The 18,588-nt window shown below is 48.5% G+C and overlaps 1 protein-coding gene across 1 annotated transcript; it reads right to left on the reverse strand.

Moving 5' to 3' along the window:
* Positions 1-3,258: 3,258 nt before the first annotated feature.
* On the reverse strand, positions 3,259-13,997 carry LOC117242113 (ejaculatory bulb-specific protein 3). The gene is made up of 4 exons (XM_033508521.1): positions 13,843-13,997; positions 8,232-8,403; positions 4,511-4,605; positions 3,259-3,505 (listed from the first exon to the last, which is right to left on the reverse strand). Exons 1-4 carry the CDS (start codon positions 13,846-13,848, stop codon positions 3,401-3,403), a joined length of 378 nt encoding a protein of 125 aa, XP_033364412.1. The 5' UTR covers positions 13,849-13,997; the 3' UTR covers positions 3,259-3,400.
* Positions 13,998-18,588: the final 4,591 nt, after the last annotated feature.

Genomic DNA, 18,588 nt, shown 5'->3' on the forward strand with positions numbered 1-18,588 from the left:
GTCCGGCTGCCCTACGAGCGAAAATCGACTCGCTTCTTGCGACGTCTTCGAACGGCCTTGCAGCTCGTACAACCTTCGTTAAATTCGCATTAGCCTTCGTTTGGGCGACTTTGCCAACTTTTAAGTACTCGGAATGATTTGCAATCCGTCGTACAGGTTGGAAACGAGCCGAAGCGTCTCGTTCGAAAGGAAGGAAGCACCTTCCGAAGGAAGGGTGCTAACGGAGTCGAAGAGTGCCGGGCAGAGGCGTAAAAACGAAGGCAAAGGGGATGCGAATAAAGGAGGAAAAAAGAGAAAAGGGAAAAGGAAAAAGGGAGAAGGGAAAAAGAGGATGAAAAAAGAGATACTACATGGAGGAGGGAAAAAGGGGGGAAAGGGAGGAAGGAGGAGCGGTTAATTTATCACGAGACTCTTGAAGTTTTGCTGGTCCAACAAAGGCGACCGCGAGTAAAGTTTCCCCCAAGCGATGTTTCACGGTAGCAGGATAAGAAAATTCGAACGGTTCTTCGCGGCCGAAATAAAAGTCGTGTCCTGCCCCGGTTGGACAAGACGAAGAGGGGTAGGTCTATTTACGGGATCTCCTCCACTCTCTTCGTAATAGCTCGACCCTGCTCTTACACGGCAATCCCATTCCACGACTGTCAAATATTTTATTTTCCGGCTGTTAGCCTGCGCTAACTCGCGATAACGTGGCCCGTGAGGATCGATCGCGTGTCCTCTAGACGGAAGCTCGCTCGTTTAAATATTCGTTGCGAAAATTCACGTAGGCGCGTGATTTCGCGCCAGTCGATCAGATTCTCTGCCGCTGTATCGTCCGTAACCTCGATACCTTTTGCGACAACACAGTTTGCCGTTCGGGTGTCGCTTTGTCTCGCGAAGCAACCAACGGCCAAAGAAAGACAGCAGACTCGACGACAATGTCTAATTAAAATAAACGCGAAGCTCGTTAAAAAGCGGCAATGCGACAAAGTAGGAGAAAAGAATAGATGCAGGATGACGAGAGTGGAGATGGGAAAGAGCGGAAATGGAACGAGATGTCGATAAATAAAATATTATTCTCTCGGATTCTTTGACGGCGGATACTTGACGCAGAGAGAGAGAGAGAGAGAGAGAAAGAGAGAAACAGAGAGGGAGAGAGAGAAAATCAACGAGTACATAATTATCCGATTCCAGATTTGCGAATCGGCGCAACTCGATCGCAACCTGATAATTCCTTCTGCCTGAGTAAACTCGGTTCGACTTTGAATCTCCGTTGCTCGCTGTTTGTTCCGTTTTATTCCTTTGTTGGTTCCGTGCAGTTCGAGTTTGTCGCGAGAAAAATTGGTCGAAACGGAAGCGGATGGTCTGGAAATTGGAACAGGTACGTGGAAGAAGAAGGTAACGCTTGCGAGGAATATCGGGGACGAAGGTTTCAAGAGGAAGAAAGACGAAAGAAGGGACGATCGCTGTTGCGTGCGATTAATTTATCGGCAGGCTGTTCGTAAACGAGCGAAAGATAGGAGGAGAGGGCGCGATTCCTTGCCCTTTCGAAAGCTTGGCAAAGGCCCCGAAAGGGGAAACCGATGCAAACGAGAAATTGTTTTCAAAGTCGTGAAAGAATTATGGCGTGTGTATAGCGGCTCGCATATTTCGCGGCCGGACACCGTCAGGAAATTAAGCGAACGGTCTCAAGGGCGGCGTTTTCGGACTCGAAACTTGGCTCGGCAAACTTTTCCCGCTATCCCGGCTGAATTTATCGGTTCGCGGCTACAAATAAATTATCGGTAACCGTGACTACCGTACAAACGTCGCGGAACTTGTACTTTGGACAAATCCCTTATCGGGATCGCGATCGCGATCCTCCCGCTTTTCTTGAAATATTCAACGGATACCGTGCCGTCGCGCACGACTCCGCCCCCCGCTCCATTCTCCACCTTCGTGTAACTTTCACGATGCTTGTTCGCCAACTAACGAGCCGAAACTACCTCGGTAAGTGGTCGTTTCGGTTAGTTCGAGAAAAAATTCCAGCCGACAACGAGAGAGCTAATAACGGCCGAGTTAATTCAATTTCTCCGACAAAAAGACGCAGGAATTTCACGACTATCGAAGAACCACTCGAGCGTGTGTCGTCTTCCGACTAAACGTACAAGGACGTAGGTGGGGCCAGGTGTGCGATCGGAACGAAACTTTGGTCGGGAACGGAAGGCCTGGTCGTCCGGTTCCGCCAAGGGAAAATCGACGACGAACGTCGAAAATCGATGTTGCTTTATGGGCCGAATGACAAGATAAACGATCGTTGTTCGACGTTAAACTAAGCGATAAAGTAATTCGCTGGAAAAATGTACATCTACGTTCTATGCGATTTACCTCGGTGTAACATATAAGGTGTGTATTGTTACCGAGTTTATTGCTTAATAAAACCGAAACGTCAAAATATACTACTACGTACTTTGCGTAGGACGCGACGTCCTCCTATTTCAGTCGACGTCTTTCGACCAAGATGCTTTCGCGCGACACGCGCAATGGACGGACGACGCGCATACTCGAAACGAAATTGCGACGGAATCTGAAAGAAACGAGTCGCTCGTCTCGTGCGTACGGAAGTGGAGATGCCGCGTCCCACTTTTCCCTCTACAGACCAGTTCCACGGACGATTGTAAAGTTGCCGGAGCGTTTACGACTCGCGGCCAAGTTAGCGTCGGTTGGCCGTCGTTGTCTCGTGGAAAAATCGCGATTCGATGTTCGAACGGCGGAGAAAAAGAGGGGAAAACGACGAAATTCTCGATAACGAGAAGGAACGTGGCAGGCGCCTACGGTTTCGTGAAAACTTTCGTGCGAACGGCAAAAGGAGCGAGCGCGTACAGCGCGTAGACCGCGCTAGTACGAATCTCCGTTGGATCGGCTCGATCGGATAAATTTTTTTCCAATTTCGCGTTAAATCCGCCGGTTTACGTTTCGTTCGCCGACCGTGAAAGCGGCTTGATTATTTCGAACGCGAAACAATCGGTCGTGACAGAACCGCGAGGGGAATGGAAGGGAATGGGGTTGAAACGGGAGGAACGATGCGAAAGGCGCGAGCTGCGTAAAAGCGCGACGTGCCTGGCGAATTCTCCTTTGTTTTCCAAGCGCTTGTCTTTTCAACCAAACGAACAAATCCTCCGAGATTCGCACTCTCTTCGGGTTTTGTCGTTCGTCTCGCGGCTACCAACGAATCGGACTCGCCGTGCTTTCGCGTGGAAAGGTATTCCTCTACTCGGAGGCTGCTCGCTTTTTCTCTTCTGATTCTACGCAAATGCAACGTTTATTTTGCAATCTTTTAACCGAGTACAGAATTTAAGAAACGACGTAGCCGATTTATCAATGGAGGTGTCGACGAATCGTCTTCGAAGGCTACTTGGACGTCTTCTACATCGCGAACCGCTTAGTGTAATTCGATTCCACGTTGTTGCGCCTGATCCTGGAATTTCAGCTTGTACTCGCCAGTCGGGTCGTACTTCTTCGACAGCCGTTCCCAGATCTGTGGCCGCTGAAACACAAACATCGAGATCGTTTCGTTCGAAAATTAATTAGTTCCGTTTAACGACAAACGTCGAGTTTCTGCAATTTCGGAGCTGCGTAATTTCAGCGACCGGAAGTGCGCGCGTTACGTTACACGGAACGGCAGGCGGTGAAAGAGGAGTGCCCCGCGCTATACATCCGCCGTGACAAAAGGGACGAGGATAGAGGACGCGTAACCGTGACATCGTGATTTTTCAAGTACGTCGACCGTGCTGCTTTTTCTATTCGTCTTTTATCTCTAGAGAAATTAATCGATCGCGAGACTCTGTTAACGTAAATCAAGCGTAAAGACAAGAACGGTATTCGCAAGTCGGATTAAAAGTCAGCGACAAAGATAAGGCCGCGAGAATTAAATCGTTCGTTGTCGACTTTCGTAAGCCAGAAGCATTCCCGCTCGACCGAAAATATTTTCTTCGAAAGTCTCTGCTCCTTTCTCACCTTCTACCAACTCTTTGAACATTCGCGACCAACTATAATTAGAGTGTCGACAACGAGAGATTCGCGACTTACTCGGCTGTACTCTCCCTTCGACATCCGCGACTCACCCGCCTCCGCCCATTCCCGATCACGCGCACAGCGCCCACCATTACGATATCGTATCGACGTTACCGGCGGAAAAATGAACGGAGAACCGACGAAAGAAGCAAGATGGACACAAAGGGGGCAAAGTTCGGGGTCGATGGAACGCGACCAAGTTGGACGCGGAGCGAATTAACCGACTTAAAAAAGGAAAATCGGAAAAGTCGGAGCCTGGGTTAACGATTATCGGTCGAAGAAACGCAAGATCCCCGCAGGATAGAGAACGACCGAAACGGTGGATCGTTCGCGAGGATACGAGGATCGAAACTGTGGCGTTCGGTGAACGGGGAACCGGTTCTACGGCATCCGGAAGCGAGGACAAATCGATATCGCGTCTCTGCGCGACAGATGACCGGTGCGTTTGCGTTCGATTAGCGGCTGACGGTGAACGTACCTTGTTGATCAGGAATCGGATCACCTTCTCGCTGCCCTCTCTCTGCTTTTCGCTGCACTTATCGCAATTGTTCGCCAAAGCATCCGGCAGGGACTCTGAAATCACACGAACAATTCGATTACGCGTGGCGAAAGTTTGCTCGTCCTTGGCCCATTTTCTATTTATTCCACGCCCCTGTCACCGGACCTGCCCTTTCGTTCAAACTTTTTCGGTTCAGCCTGTCTGGCTAGTTGGTTGCGATCGCTAGTTGGAACGACAAGGCCTGATAACGCGCATCCTTGCGACTCTAGAACAGAGGTAATCGGCAAACTCTCGTAGCGACGACTTTTTCAACTTTCGCTGTTCCGCTCGTCGAGATAGAGCACGGCGCAAGTTTTCGCCGGATAAGGAATTTCCGCACGATCGTTGACCGACGATGGCGTAATTAGGAGATTCGACGATGTGAAAATCGTGGAAAAATACGCGAACGTAAAGACGAGACCCATTGCTAAAATAGAAGCAAGTGCTTTTAAACGGGTTGCGAGCTGCGTTCTTATTTATACCAACGAGAGTAAGATTACCGTCCCCTTTTTTTCCCCTTGAACGACGGTTCCTCGGGGAAACAAACTCGGGGACACAGGAAAGCAGGTGCCTTGAAAACGCCTTGAAAACGCCTCGAAAACGCCTTGAAAACGCCTCGAAAACGCCTTGAAAACGAGATCAAGATATTCCATACCGCGACCATACACGTAACGAACTTTCCAGCGAATTAAAGCAAAACCGAGCTGATCTTTCGCGCGATCTCTTTCGTAAACTTTCGACGACTATCTCCGTTACCAACGTTTGCCAACGGAAACGTTAACGGAAGAACGTTGCTTGGGACGTTGCTTGAAAATTTAGCGGTGCCAAGCTGGCCTCACGGTACTTTACGCGTCTACGAAACTTTACATCCAAGACCTCTTTGCGCCTCCGTCTTTCCCTCGAGTGGAACTTTTAACAAGTACGACATACGTGTTATTTTTCGCGCAAGAAGTCCACGGAGTATTCTGTTTTCCTTCCGTGTACTCGTTACGATTCCGCTGCTTTTATCAAGGCTGAAGGAGTAACGATATCGCAAAGAGTCGTTGAATCGTAGATTATTAGCTTATCGAACGAGGAAATACGCGTTACGAAAGAAAGAATTACAGTCGTAGAAGGCGGCCGTTCGACGGACTTTGACCGAGCTGCCCTGGCAGAGAGCAGAGTCGGCTGGCGAAGAAAAGGTGGCTGGGTCTCGATATAATTTTTTCCATATGGCGTTCTCGATCGGTACGTCGATCGGTACCTTCGTAACGTACGTTATTCCTACGAATATAAAAGCGGCCCTCGTATCGGCTCGTGACGCTTTTCCCCGGGCATCGTTTACGCCAGCTGCTCCGAAGACCGACGCGCGCTCATCGTTCGTGAATTTCCCGAGACAAGAAGTACGTCAGCCTGATAAAGCACCGTCCGTTTGGCCCTCGCGATCCGCTACGCTCCACGGTAAGGGAGAAAATAAAACGGAACGAGGGAAATCCGTCTCGATGGACCGATACGTATTGACGTTTAGGCGAAGCACCCTGTCGACGCGAGGGATCGACGACGCGTTTCGCGTGAAACACGTCTACGATTACGTCCGGGATTACGAATTCGTCCAGCAAACGAATCGTTCGTCACCGTTTCGTTCGAAAAATATACTTTGGTCGCGTCGGAACTCTGCGGAGCGTAGACTCCAACGATCTGCCTGGGTCTCGGAATGTCGCGTTCGCTCTGGGATAACGCTTTTATCGAAATCGACGGACAACGGGATCGACGGCGACTTTCTAACGAAGCCGTTGCGTATGTACACAAATGCAAAGACCGGAACCGGTGACTCCGGCTGGGAACCGTTCGAGGTCTTATCGGCGCATCGCAACCTGTTGGTTGCCGCCGCTTTTTAATCCAAATACCTCGTGAAAATTTCCTCCCTCTTCTCGCGCCTCGATTCCCCGACCTTTCTCCCCGACATATTTATCGGCATAATTTATCATACGAGCAGAAAGAAAAGAAAAAAGACAGTCGAGCAAAGGGTCGGTGAAACACGCCGGCAGAGTACATCGCTTTCGCGTCTCCAATAAAAAGCTTATCGTACGTCGTTGCAAGAGAAACGACTCGCCGCCGTTAAACGGAGAAAGAGCGACTGTTAAACGGATAGTCGGCGTTCCGTCTTGCTACGCGATAGGGCGCGTTACAGCGGCAGCTCGTTTACCCCAAGTATCTCGATCGAATGGAAAATTATTTCGCCTAGGCGGCAAGCCGGAACGGCGAATCGCCATCGATATGGAATATTTATCGGTGGAGCGATCGTTCTTTCGGATTATCTCGGGATTACGTGGAAAGATTAAAAGCCGCGAGGCTGGCTTGCCAACGTTTTCACGGGCGGTAATGTCGCGCGTGGTCCACCGACGACAACCGGATGTTATTCGAGGCGCGAACGAACATCGGTCCGCGATCACATTTAATCCGAACTGGCGTTTCGTCTCTGACGAGCGGCAGATTCGATTGCACCAGTTAATGCGAAACGAATTCGAAAACAACGATTGGAAACGCGGTCAAATCGGCTAGAAGTCGATCAGAAACGATCGGATTCCGGATATTCGTGCAACCGAATCGTACCGTTCGTACCGTGCCACGAGTCGGCCGTTTTCCACGCTTTCCGCGAGATACATTTCCGTGAATCGTTACGGCCGCGTGCGTGATTAATTCGAACGGACGCGGTAAAAAGAAAAGCGCGGTATCTTGCCTCTTTCTCCTCCCGTGTCGAGTCTTGACGTTTTGAGCGACGTAACGCGTGTTTGTACGTCGTTTCGAAACGAGAGCGCAAACTACTTTGTCCTTTGCGCGCAACTTTAATTTCCAAGAGGAATCTCTTCTAGGAAATAAAGATATTCCATTCGACGGCATTCGGGAACGGCGGCGTTCGGCTACGGAAGCCTACGAGGAAACGGCGGAAGAGACGGCGGACGCGCGAGTAGCTGCACGTTTCGTTGGTGCGCGACCGCCAGGACGGCAATGAGAAGAAAACGAGAAACGAAAACAACCAGGAGAAATAGGAAGTAGAGGGCGTTGCTTATTGGATTTCGAGGCAAGAGGTCCCCTAAGACCAAGTAACGGGGAACGTTAGAGTGTGCGCGATAAAACAAGCCGCGCCGAGGGAAAGGATAGTCGGGTTAAGGCAGAGATCTGTGAAATAGAAAAATACGCCGAGACGTTTGCCTGCTACTTTCGTCTGCAATTTATATCGCGGCACGACGCTACGTTCTTACGAAAATCTTCCTTTTCGTTCGTCCCGTGTACCGATCCCTGCTTCCTCTTATTCCCGCATTTTCCGTTATTTCACTGACAGTTCCACGTATTTCGTGTTCGTAAACTATAGAGTTTATGTCTGTCATTGACGACAAACGTATGGGATCGGTACCACGGTATCGTTCCATCGTCGTGCAATTACATCTACCTGGTTTATAGTTTCCGGCAAAATGAAAAGCCAGAGATAACTCTCTGCGCGGCTTAATCGTCGCCTGACGTTCTCCGATTCGAGAGAAAGAACGCGAGGAAACGGTTGTTTCGCTCGTAGGACAGTGCGCCGATCGGCCGATGTAATTGGAGACGAACGAGGGCGGCACGGTGGCCAGGTGTAGGTGGTGGCGTTAAAAGTTAAAGTTAACGTGTTAAAGGATCGACTCACGTTTAAGCTCCTTGCCGTCGGGTGTACAGTTTCCAGCGTCCAGCAGGCAGTTTACGTAGTTGTTGAGTAGACGATCGCTGTTGAGGATCGAATCCAAGTCGATGTTGTCGTATTTCGTCGTGTACTTCTCTGCCAGGACGCAGACCAACATGGCCAGGAAAACAACCGCGACCTGCATACGAAAGCCGGACAGAAAAGCGCGAGTCTTTTATAAAGTGGCATTGTACGTGATAAAGCGACGTAACGCCGTGATACCGAGCACCAACCCTTCACCACCCATTTTCCTCCCCATCGTCCTTCGTGTTTTCTCGCGGCTGAAGCTAACAGGCTAATAACAAAAACTCCACCGACTTTGAAAAACCGTTATCGTGCTGCACGACACGACACTGCGATGGGTATCAAGAGCATCGAGGGATTACGTCGTTCTCGAGACTTTCGCGAGTTACCCGTTCTACAGCGACGACGATCCGATGCAGCTAGTTGGCTGTGATACGTTTCAACGATATTTTACTTCGTAGCCTGTTGTTACGTTCTCGAAACTTTCCCGCTACTTTGTCGAGAAGCTGAAACTTGTCGGGTAACTATCGCGTCAAAACAGATTACGCGATTCGGTGACATCCAACGACTTTTAAATACAACCCGTTCGAACTTTGATCGAGAAGTCGACCTGCGCTACCTCTCGGATTAGAAACGCTCGTAAAGTTTATTATCGGAGCGTCGTACGAGCTTCGACTTGGACGTAGATGTGTAAGAACCTGGAGATCGAACGTACTTGGGCTAAAAAAATACGTATACCGAGATCGGCCTAGAGACGGGATAATTTAGCTGCGTCGAGTTTGTCGCTTGCAGCGACGAAACGTCTTTTATTCGAGGCACGAAAAGTAAAAGAGAGAGGGAGGGAGGGAGAGAGAGAGAGAGGCAGAGAGGCAGAGAGAAACACAAGCAAGTGGTTCGCGTGCAACGAGAACCGGTTCGGCTCTTTCAAAAATGCGTACTTACGCCTGCGCGTGACAAAATGGAAGGGGTTAAAGAGATCGTTCGTCGCGACGCGCTGTATAAACAGACTGCGATCCAGCGTGAGCGGTTGGATCGACGATAGGTGAGCGAGGTTGGCCGGATAAGTCGGACGAAAGGTCGAATAGCGCGTAACAGAATAGAAGATGATCGTGAATCTGATCGTGGACAATGGATAGGACGCGACTAGTAACGCGATCCTGGCTAAGTGGATCTCGGAAGCGACGCGGCCGACACGAAATCTGGCTTGCTATTTCCCGGCCACCTTGATAATGTCGAAATTTAATATTCCATCGATGTAACCGAGATCCGATCTAGATTTAACCCGACTTGGATCCGCGCTCGACGGAAATTTGCTCGGTACGAGGAACGCGCGGACCAAGACTCGACGCGTATACCCGAGGCAAGCAAAGTCTAAGTACAACGCGAAATCTAGACTCGGCTGACAACCGCTGCTTAGTCGTAGCGATCTCTGTTCGTTGTTCGTGCGCTTGACCCAACGCGAGACCGGATTACGCAACGACGATTCACGATTAAACGGATCGCAGGCGACACGAGCCCTGATCGAGCATCCCGCTTTCTACGCTCCAGATGCACGAATAACGCGCACACCCGACCGTGCCGTGCCGTTGTAGCTGCTAACCGCGCGACAAGTCGTCCTTGCCCGTTCCGACTCGCGATTTTCCATAAATCCTGCGCAATCGTTTCCGTACCTACGCGTGCACCGGTGCTAACGATCGACGCGCATTCTTCGGCCGAGCAAAGCTGTTTCGAGGATAACTCGGATCGTTTGCGACTACAACTTGGCGGAAGAATTTTCGTCGTTCGTTCGATTTTCGTTGATCGTCGGACACGCGGATTTCGTTCGGCAACGTTGAAATTTCCCTTCTTGCTAAATGCTTGCCGATGCCTGTAACGAGTAATCGCCAACAAAGAGGAAAACTCGCTGTTTCGTAACCCAGTCTGTACGAAACGTTCGTCTTTCGTACTTTCGCTGACTCGAGAGGCTCGTAAAGACGCGTATAGCAGCGTGTTTGCACGGATCGGATTTCGCTCGTCAATTTCTTACCGCTGACCGATCCGTCGTCTTCGAAACGGGCCAAGGTGAAGGAGATGAGAAAAAGACGAATACCGCTCGCTTAACGATACAGCGCGAATGCACCGCGCTCGGGACCGAACGTTAATCCACGGAAATTGTAATTCGCGTGTAACGTAGTCGTAACGGCGTCAAGGACAAGGATGGTTAAATCGAACGTTGGTTAGTTAACGAAATCGTAGTCGACGACTGGTTACGACGTTACGAAGAAACGTTTTTCGGTACGTTAAACGTGCCCTCGCGAGTACATTTTACGCCATTATCGTCGAAGGACTGTTATCGCGAAAGAAGGATTCTTCTCGTACCGCTAAATTTTCCAGACACAGCGGCAAGATTAAAAGCACCGGTTAAAAAAATTACCCAATTCTTTCTCGCGCCTTTTCCACGAAAAGAAAGCATCGACGATGCAGCTACCGCGCTATTTTTCGTTTCAACCGCTTTCGTCGATCGTTTTATCCTTACGAAGGTTTTGGTAAAAACCTGCTTGTACGACAAAGAGGAAGAAGAGTAGAGTTCGCGAGTCCTGTCGCTCGACTAAAATAGTCCGAGGCACGATTGCGAATGCTCGTACACCGAGCGCCGCTCTCTAAACAGCGTAATGTCGATAATTACGGAATTGGTGTCACCGTCGCGCCGTGTCGTCGTCGTTGTCGTTGTCGTTGTCGTTGTCGTTGTCGTTGTCGTTGTCGTTGTCGTTGTCGTTGTCGTCGTCGTCGTTGTCGTTGTCGTTGTCGTTGTCGTCGTCGTCGTCGTCGTTGTCGTCGTTGTCGTCGTTGTCGTTGTCGTTGTCGTTGTCGTTGTCGTTGTCGTTGTCGTTGTCGTTGTCGTTGTCGTTGTCGTTGTCGTTGTCGTTGTCGTTGTCGTTGTCGTTGTCGTTGTCGTTGTCGTTGTCGTTGTCGTTGTCGTTGTCGTTGTCGTTGTCGTTGTCGTTGTCGTTGTCGTTGTCGTTGTCGTTGTCGTTGTCGTTGTCGTTGTCGTTGTCGTTGTCGTTGTCGTTGTCGTTGTCGTTGTCGTTGTCGTAGTCGTCGTTGTCGTTGTCGTAGTCGTCGTTGTCGTAATCGTCGTTGTCGTAGTCGTCGTTGTCGTAGTCATCGTTGTCGTTGTCGTAGTCGTCGTTGTCGTAGTCATCGTTGTCGTTGTCGTAGTCGTCGTTGTCGTAGTCGTCGTTGTCGTAGTCGTCGTTGTCGTAGTCGTCGTTGTCGTAGTCGTCGTTGTCGTAGTCGTCGTTGTCGTAGTCGTCGTCGTAAGCGGCACACGTAAGTACATAAATCCCATGACGCAATCGCACCATCGAGGAATGCTTCCTAACGCCTTTCACTCTCACGAATAAATTTCACCTCGGTTCTTTGCTCGTTTTTCGTGGACAGCGGACTGCCGTTCGATGAACAAAATTTTGTTACCAACTGCGACGGAAACCGTGCTCCGTACTTGGCAATCGAACGCGGATAACTTTTGACAACGATAAATGTAAATGGATCGCGGAAGGTAATCCGACGAGTCAAACTGTCAAAACGTTAAACGATATTCGTCGTTCGCAAATTAAATTCTACGAAATCTCTAACAACGATACATCGATCCGACCATAACGAATGCAAATATCCTCTTTCGCGCGATACCGCTGAATCACGATGACCGGATACCGCCGCTGAATCTATCCCGGACTAATCGATGGTTTTTAAATAGTCGCACGATTAACCTCGTGGTTGATTAAAACGCCGATGCGAGCGACACGCCGTCAAAGCGGCGAAATCGTATATCCGATGAAACGGCGCGCGTTAATTCCCGACGATTAACGAGCTGCGCGTAAAGTCCTCTAATTAGACGTAGATTAAAACCACGAGCGTCGAAGATCGAACGAACGGCGATAGAACGAAAATGGCGGGCGAATCGCGCTCGATCAGCTCGAATCCAGTTTCTTATCAGGCTGCTCGATCGTACCCGTAGCGGTTACCGCAGACATGTTGTTGCACGCGACCAGAGATTTTCCTGTTCTTTCTCGTATCGCTTGGAAAAGATGGCGGTGAACGCGTGCGAAATTCATTTGCCATTGTCCGCTGGCCATCTCGCGACGCGTCCAATCCGATTTTCATCGATAAATCGGCGGGAGAAATTGAAATTGAAAGTGCGATTTTTCTATCTATTCGCCGAAGAGGATTAGAAAGATCGATCAACGAGGGTGAATAGAAACGTGCGGCTTTCCCCGGATTAAAGTATTCCGGCGAAACGATGATCCGATTTAGACGAATGTCAACGGGCATTTTTCCACTGCGCTGCGATCCGATCTATGCAACTATGGAGAGACTAACGGCGTCGATGTTTGAGCAAACTTCACGATGAACGAAGCAAATAAAAGGCCATGGCCGGAAACGAAGGCTTGGCTGCGCTAGTCAAGCTAGAACGGTCGACGAAATAAAATCTTTGCCGGTTGAAAAAAGGCCGGCCGTGTTCTCGGTTAATTTCGTACGAGCGTGGAACAGATACGCGTGCAAACGAATACCGCCGACCGAACCATCGCGATTCCCAGCTACGGTTCGAGGTTCGGTTCCTCGGAACGTTGTTCCACGGTTATTTCGTTCCACGCTGCAAACCAGAGATACGTTCGGCAAATTTTCATCGACGCTGTTCACAGCTGATCTGCTCGAACGTCGAATTACTTCTGAATCGACAAGAGAGTATAAGCGATTTCGCAACGTCCGTCATATCCGAATCTATTCGTCGCTCGATGCTCCGACCGATTTCGATTGCTCGAGCTAAAATTTCAGTAGAAAGTGTTGCGCGCGAACGATAGTCGTCCCGGCGGCCTTGGTCGCTCAGCGGAAAATATTATTATCACCGGCACCGCTTATTTCCCTTACGTGTCGCGGGACACGCGTGAATTTTCTGCGAAACGAACGGAGGGCGGGTTCGCTGTGGCGCGTGTTGCGAATTCAAGCGAACGCGTTTTCTCAAATTAAACGTACCTGTGTAGCCTGTTTATCGCGAGACGATCTTTTTTCCGGCGTGATAACTCGAGCAGACGCACGCGTCGCAATTAAGTCGCGAAAGACGTTTACGGCGTTAAATGGTTTTGCACGGCGTTAATCGCGTTAATACCCCGGACGATCCTCCGAGGTATTCGAATTACGTCGTCGCGCATAAATACGTTATGCCGTTACATTTTCTTGTCTAAGGTATATTTTCCGGCACCTCTGTTCGTCCAATGATTCGACTTTTAAACTTACGCGAACGTGAGAATACGTTGCGAGAACGAGTCGGCTCGCAGCGCAAAAAGAGGCGCTAGATTTACGTTTGAACGAGAGAAGCAAGGTCGATCGAGTGCCATAGAGATTGGAGCAAGCTGTGGTACAAAGCGCAAGACCCGATGCAAAAACCGAAGGAAAAGCGAAAAGAAAAGAAAGATATGGAAAAACTGAAGAAGAGGAAATGGGGAGAGGGCGAGGCGAGGCGAGGCGAGGACAGAGCGTGGGAGAAGAGGCGAGAAAAGGAAAAAGTGTCGCTTACCTTCATGTTTGCAGCTGGTGTGGTGCAGGAAAACGAAGTTAAGCGTGACTGATGCTGGCTTCGGCGTCGATCAAGTGTTTTATACCCGGCCGTTTGCCCAGCCTCCGAATTCGTCGGATCGGTTTTAGTCGTCTTTCTCGCACCTCCGGTGCCTTTGCCGGCGACTGTCCTGCTTCGGCTTCCGCGGAGGGTCGCGTGGACTCGGACGAGACGAGGAACGGCGGAACGACCGGCATGGAAGGGAACGGGACGGGACGAAACGAAAGGTAAACGCAGTCCACACCTTCTGAGAATTGCGACGACACGTGCCCGTTAATGGATAAGTAGCTCTGTTGCGTGATGATTTTTTGCCAGAAAAATAACGTTGCTTGTTTTTCGCGAGAATACGTCGGATGTAATAAACACGAAGAAGGAAAGAACGTTGGATCAAAGATACACGAGACGCGTCTGGTCTGGACGGCCGTGAATTATCCCACCGTCAAATATAAATCCGAAATGGTTCTCACGAAAAGTGGAAAAGAAATATCGTATTATGCAACCGATAACAATACGCGAGCAAATATCGCAGCCGCCAACCGTGCTAATAACAACGATCGCTCCAAGTTGCGCGAATGTACGTAGGTAAACGCTTACGTAGGTCGTGATTTCTTCGAAGCACTTTTTCCGAGGTTTTTTCACCAAATGACGAAAGAAATGGATAAATAATGGAGTTATTTGCGCGTACGTTATCAACCTGAGGATGAATCGCGATTCTTTTCCAATGTTTCGCGATTCAGCGTGGAAATATGGGTAAACCGTCTCGTCGATTATCCGTTAAAGCTTCAAATTTTTCGAATAATTGGTTCGCTGTGTAATTTTATTACGAAATATCGTAATTTTATTAACAAACTATCGAACGAACGAAACTGCGGTGCGTGCCTCGAGTTTCGATAACGATACCATTATCGCAGGAAGTACGTTCGTCCACCTGCCTCGTCCTGTCTATGTTCTTGTAATTATGTCTAACGGTTTGTCACGGCGAATTCGCTATAGAACTCATAGGTATAGATATCGGAATCAGATATTAGAAAAGATTCGAAACGCGTCGATCAACGAAGCGGGTAATTGCGTAGTGAAGTAACGAAGTAAGGTAAAAGAATTTCGATATTGTACGTGAGAATCGTCGAAGCGAGATCAGACTCGCGAACCGTATACGATGATTCGTCGTTTACGTTATTTCTAAGAATCGCGAAAGGCTATTTGTCGATGCGATTCGTTCGCTTTGACGATACGAAGCTGCGCCAAAGTAATCCGACCGAGGCCTGGCCTTTACGCGCAAAGAAAACGCGCATTTGTTCGCTCGTTCGCGCGAAAATGTTTGATCTCGAAGCAATTAATTCGGCAAGATCGTTATAATGCTTGTTAGGGCAGTTACAAAGGGCGCTGAGTGCCATTAACAAGATACATTTTCTAATATTCCAGCGACCTAATTAAATTAAGTAGTTGTTGCAAATTCGTTTTGCTCTGTGGTAGCATAACTGAGATCGATACGCTCGCCTGTATTTCGAATATATAAGGAAATAAAAGGTTTGCGCCGTGTAAATCGCGTTACAGCCAAGTCGAAGGGTAATTTAATTTCTATTAAAACCGAGTAAAACGTAAAACACGGTTAACGCGGTCGAAAAAGTGCCGCGTTTAGCGAGTCCTGGCGTCCTTGGCGTTTAATTCGTTTCCGCGACAAATACTTTGGAAAATTATCTCGCTTGTTGCCGCCAGTTATCGATCGCGCGTAAGGCTCGTGGTCGATTCATTCGGTACTCTTACTTAATAAATATCGCCTTAGAAATATTGCCAGGCACTTTACACCTACTTCTGCCTCTACGGTTTACATATTCGGAAGCGTTTCTTTCCATTTCGTACTTTCTCGAGTCAAAGATTCGCAATTTTCGCAAACTAAACGTCGCGTATTCGCGTAGAACGAACAGCGTTCAACGTTCAACGTTCGTCCAAAGGTCAGAAAATCGCCGACGTACAAAAGTCAATTTCTGTTCGGCTGACGCAGAAACGTGGAACGAACATGAGATGCAAAAAGCGTTCTACATTTGTCATCTTGCCGCGTTTGTTTTTATATTTCGCTTACACACGCGCGATTACGTTATTAAAATCGTTTGAATACGCCGCTTCGAATTTGTACGTGGAATATTCGATACAAAATCGCGACGGTCCTGCCGCACGTTCGGACCTCGTTCGTTTTCAATTTATTAGAACTTGGTTCGAAGGAGGATGCCTGTCCGAACGGTTTCCATCAGAAATCCGACTGTTCGATCGTCTGTGAACGCAAAAATGTCTCGGTGATAAGATTCTTGCCGATCGATCGCGTTCGTTTCGCGTCTGCAATTACGCGATTGCCCTTTAATTACGCCGCCATCGCGTAAATAATTTACGGACAACGGACGTTATCGATGAACGCGAAATCGGGTAATTGACGCTGCCAATCGTCCTCTACTAATCTATGCTAATCGCTATTAATCACCGCTGCGGAACTTTCCGCATGGACACTGTGTTTGAAGATTCGAAGAACGTAATTTCGATCGTAATCGTTCTTCGTAGGCGATTCGATTTCCCGATATACGTACGAGAGTTCGAATTTAAATTGTTCCAAATTATTCGACATTTTGTACGGTTTATCGTTTTATCGGGGCAAATTTTGCCCGAAACGCTTCTCGATCGAATTGTCGAATCAGCGAGAGAAGAAAAGACGAGCGCTCGCAATGGAAGAGGATAATTCGAGTATTTAAACGATGCTGCTTCTTTTCCACCCTGTAACCTTATTTACACGAACTATTTTCCAGAATTTATGGACGCGCGTGCACCGGCAACCGTTGTTCCAGGCAGCCGGAGACATCGGACGACGCCGCCTGCCCCGCGAGATTTCATCGAAATTACTCCGGCAAACTTTTAATCTCTTCGCAACGAACGCATCGTGTCGAAGCAGCGCAGATAAAGGAATTTAAATTACTACTGTAACGGATTTACGATCGCGTTACGTTTCAGATATTCTCATCAAAATTAGGAAAGTTGGTCGCGCAACTCCGTTGACCGATCAACGTCCAAAGATTTCTGCAACGTCCAGCAAATTTTATCGAATTTTATCTCGGCGACAAGATGACAAGACGAGAAGAAAGAAAAGTTTTTTTTCCTCGTGCGTCTCGTCCCTCGGATACTGTCGTATTAAATCACTGGCGACTGCAACTTATAGACGAGAAATCTACCGAAAGTCCCAAACGAGAATCCGGTAATATTCTTTTTCCGGCCTTGACGTTACATCTTACGCCGTGGCTATAAGAATTTCATTCCGAACGAGATTCTTATAAATTCTTACGCGTAAATTCGAAATCGAGAATCTCGACGTCGTAGGTCTCCGCCACGAAATTAAAGTAAGAACTCCATTTGAAACTTGGAATCCTTGCAAGGCTAGCTTATACTTTGAGTCTTAAACTGGGAAAGTTCTTTTTTTCTTTTTCTCCTTTCTTTTTTCTTTTTTCTTTTTTTTTTTTTTTTTTTTTTTATAGGGAACATGAAACGAATCAAAGAACTAAGAAGTAAAATAAGCGTATTTCATTCTCCTAGATATTTCTATGGAAAACATTTCTATGGAAAACCAGCGTAACACGACTTGTACCGCTATTTTGCTCGTCTCGTTCGATACTGTTCTGGCGTTTACGTCTACTGTTTGTCCACTCGTTCTCTGCCGCGTCTATCTTAGCCTCGGGACGTTCTTTCAAAACTATCGGACGTACCTATTCAAAACAGAACTAATCTTGTAACACGAGCTTGACTCGCTACGCGTCTCTCGAAATAAAACGTTTGGTTGGAAAATTCGCGTTATGTTCGGTGAAGGAACGGAGGGTCCGAGAAACAGAGGGAACGATCGAGCGTTCTCTAGTTTCTCAAGAGCGATATCGTAAAACTGAGAAACCGTCGAGACTCCGTGGTCGATGTGAAATTCGGCGAACCACCGAAAACAAGGTTATCGACGTTCTCGGGTTCGTCCCTTTAGCCGCAATCCACACGCGAGATAGCGTCCAGTCGGTTTTTCCGAATCGAACTTGAAATGCAGGACCGGGAAACTTTCGAATTTGTAATTTCGACTTATCCTTCGATTCGGTTCTCGAGTGTCTGCGAACTCTCAATAAGAAACTCTGTGGCGAACGCTGGAAACGAAGTTCGTCTTACTTAAAAAAGCAAAGGTAGCGAGAAAGAAAGGCGATACGAGCGTTCGTACGCGAAAGGAGAATCGGAGGAAATAAAGGGGAAGGAAAAGGAAGGAAAAGGAAGGAAAAGGAAGGACACCGAGCCAGCTATCTTGCTCGAAACGATTAAACGGGCCGTAACAGCCGGCAACGGTACCGGAACCGTTTCATTGTCCACGATCAGATCCGGTGGATACGGCATAAGGGAATTGCTCTCTAGTTACATATGCGCGACGCATCCGAAGTTTGGCCGAGCGCTGTCATTATCGCCACGATTATGCATATTCAGATAAGCAATCAACACCATTGAGGTACCGGGCAAGGGTCATAGAGTGGAACAGAGATTCGGTGGAGCGCGTCGGTGTGAGTCGGCTGTACAAGCGCGCGCACCATCGCGCTCTTCCACACGACCATCTAGAAAACTTTGCTTCCCTTTAGCGCCAGATTAGTGGCCATAATTTGCAAATAAATGGACAGTGGTCGACGTCGCGATCGAGCTAACACGGACGATAGA

Source organism: Bombus vosnesenskii, unplaced genomic scaffold (assembly GCF_011952255.1).
Source record: "Bombus vosnesenskii isolate JDL3184/JDL3185 unplaced genomic scaffold, Bvos_JDL3184-5_v1.1 scf7180000016263, whole genome shotgun sequence".
Taxonomy (NCBI): domain Eukaryota; kingdom Metazoa; phylum Arthropoda; class Insecta; order Hymenoptera; family Apidae; genus Bombus; species Bombus vosnesenskii.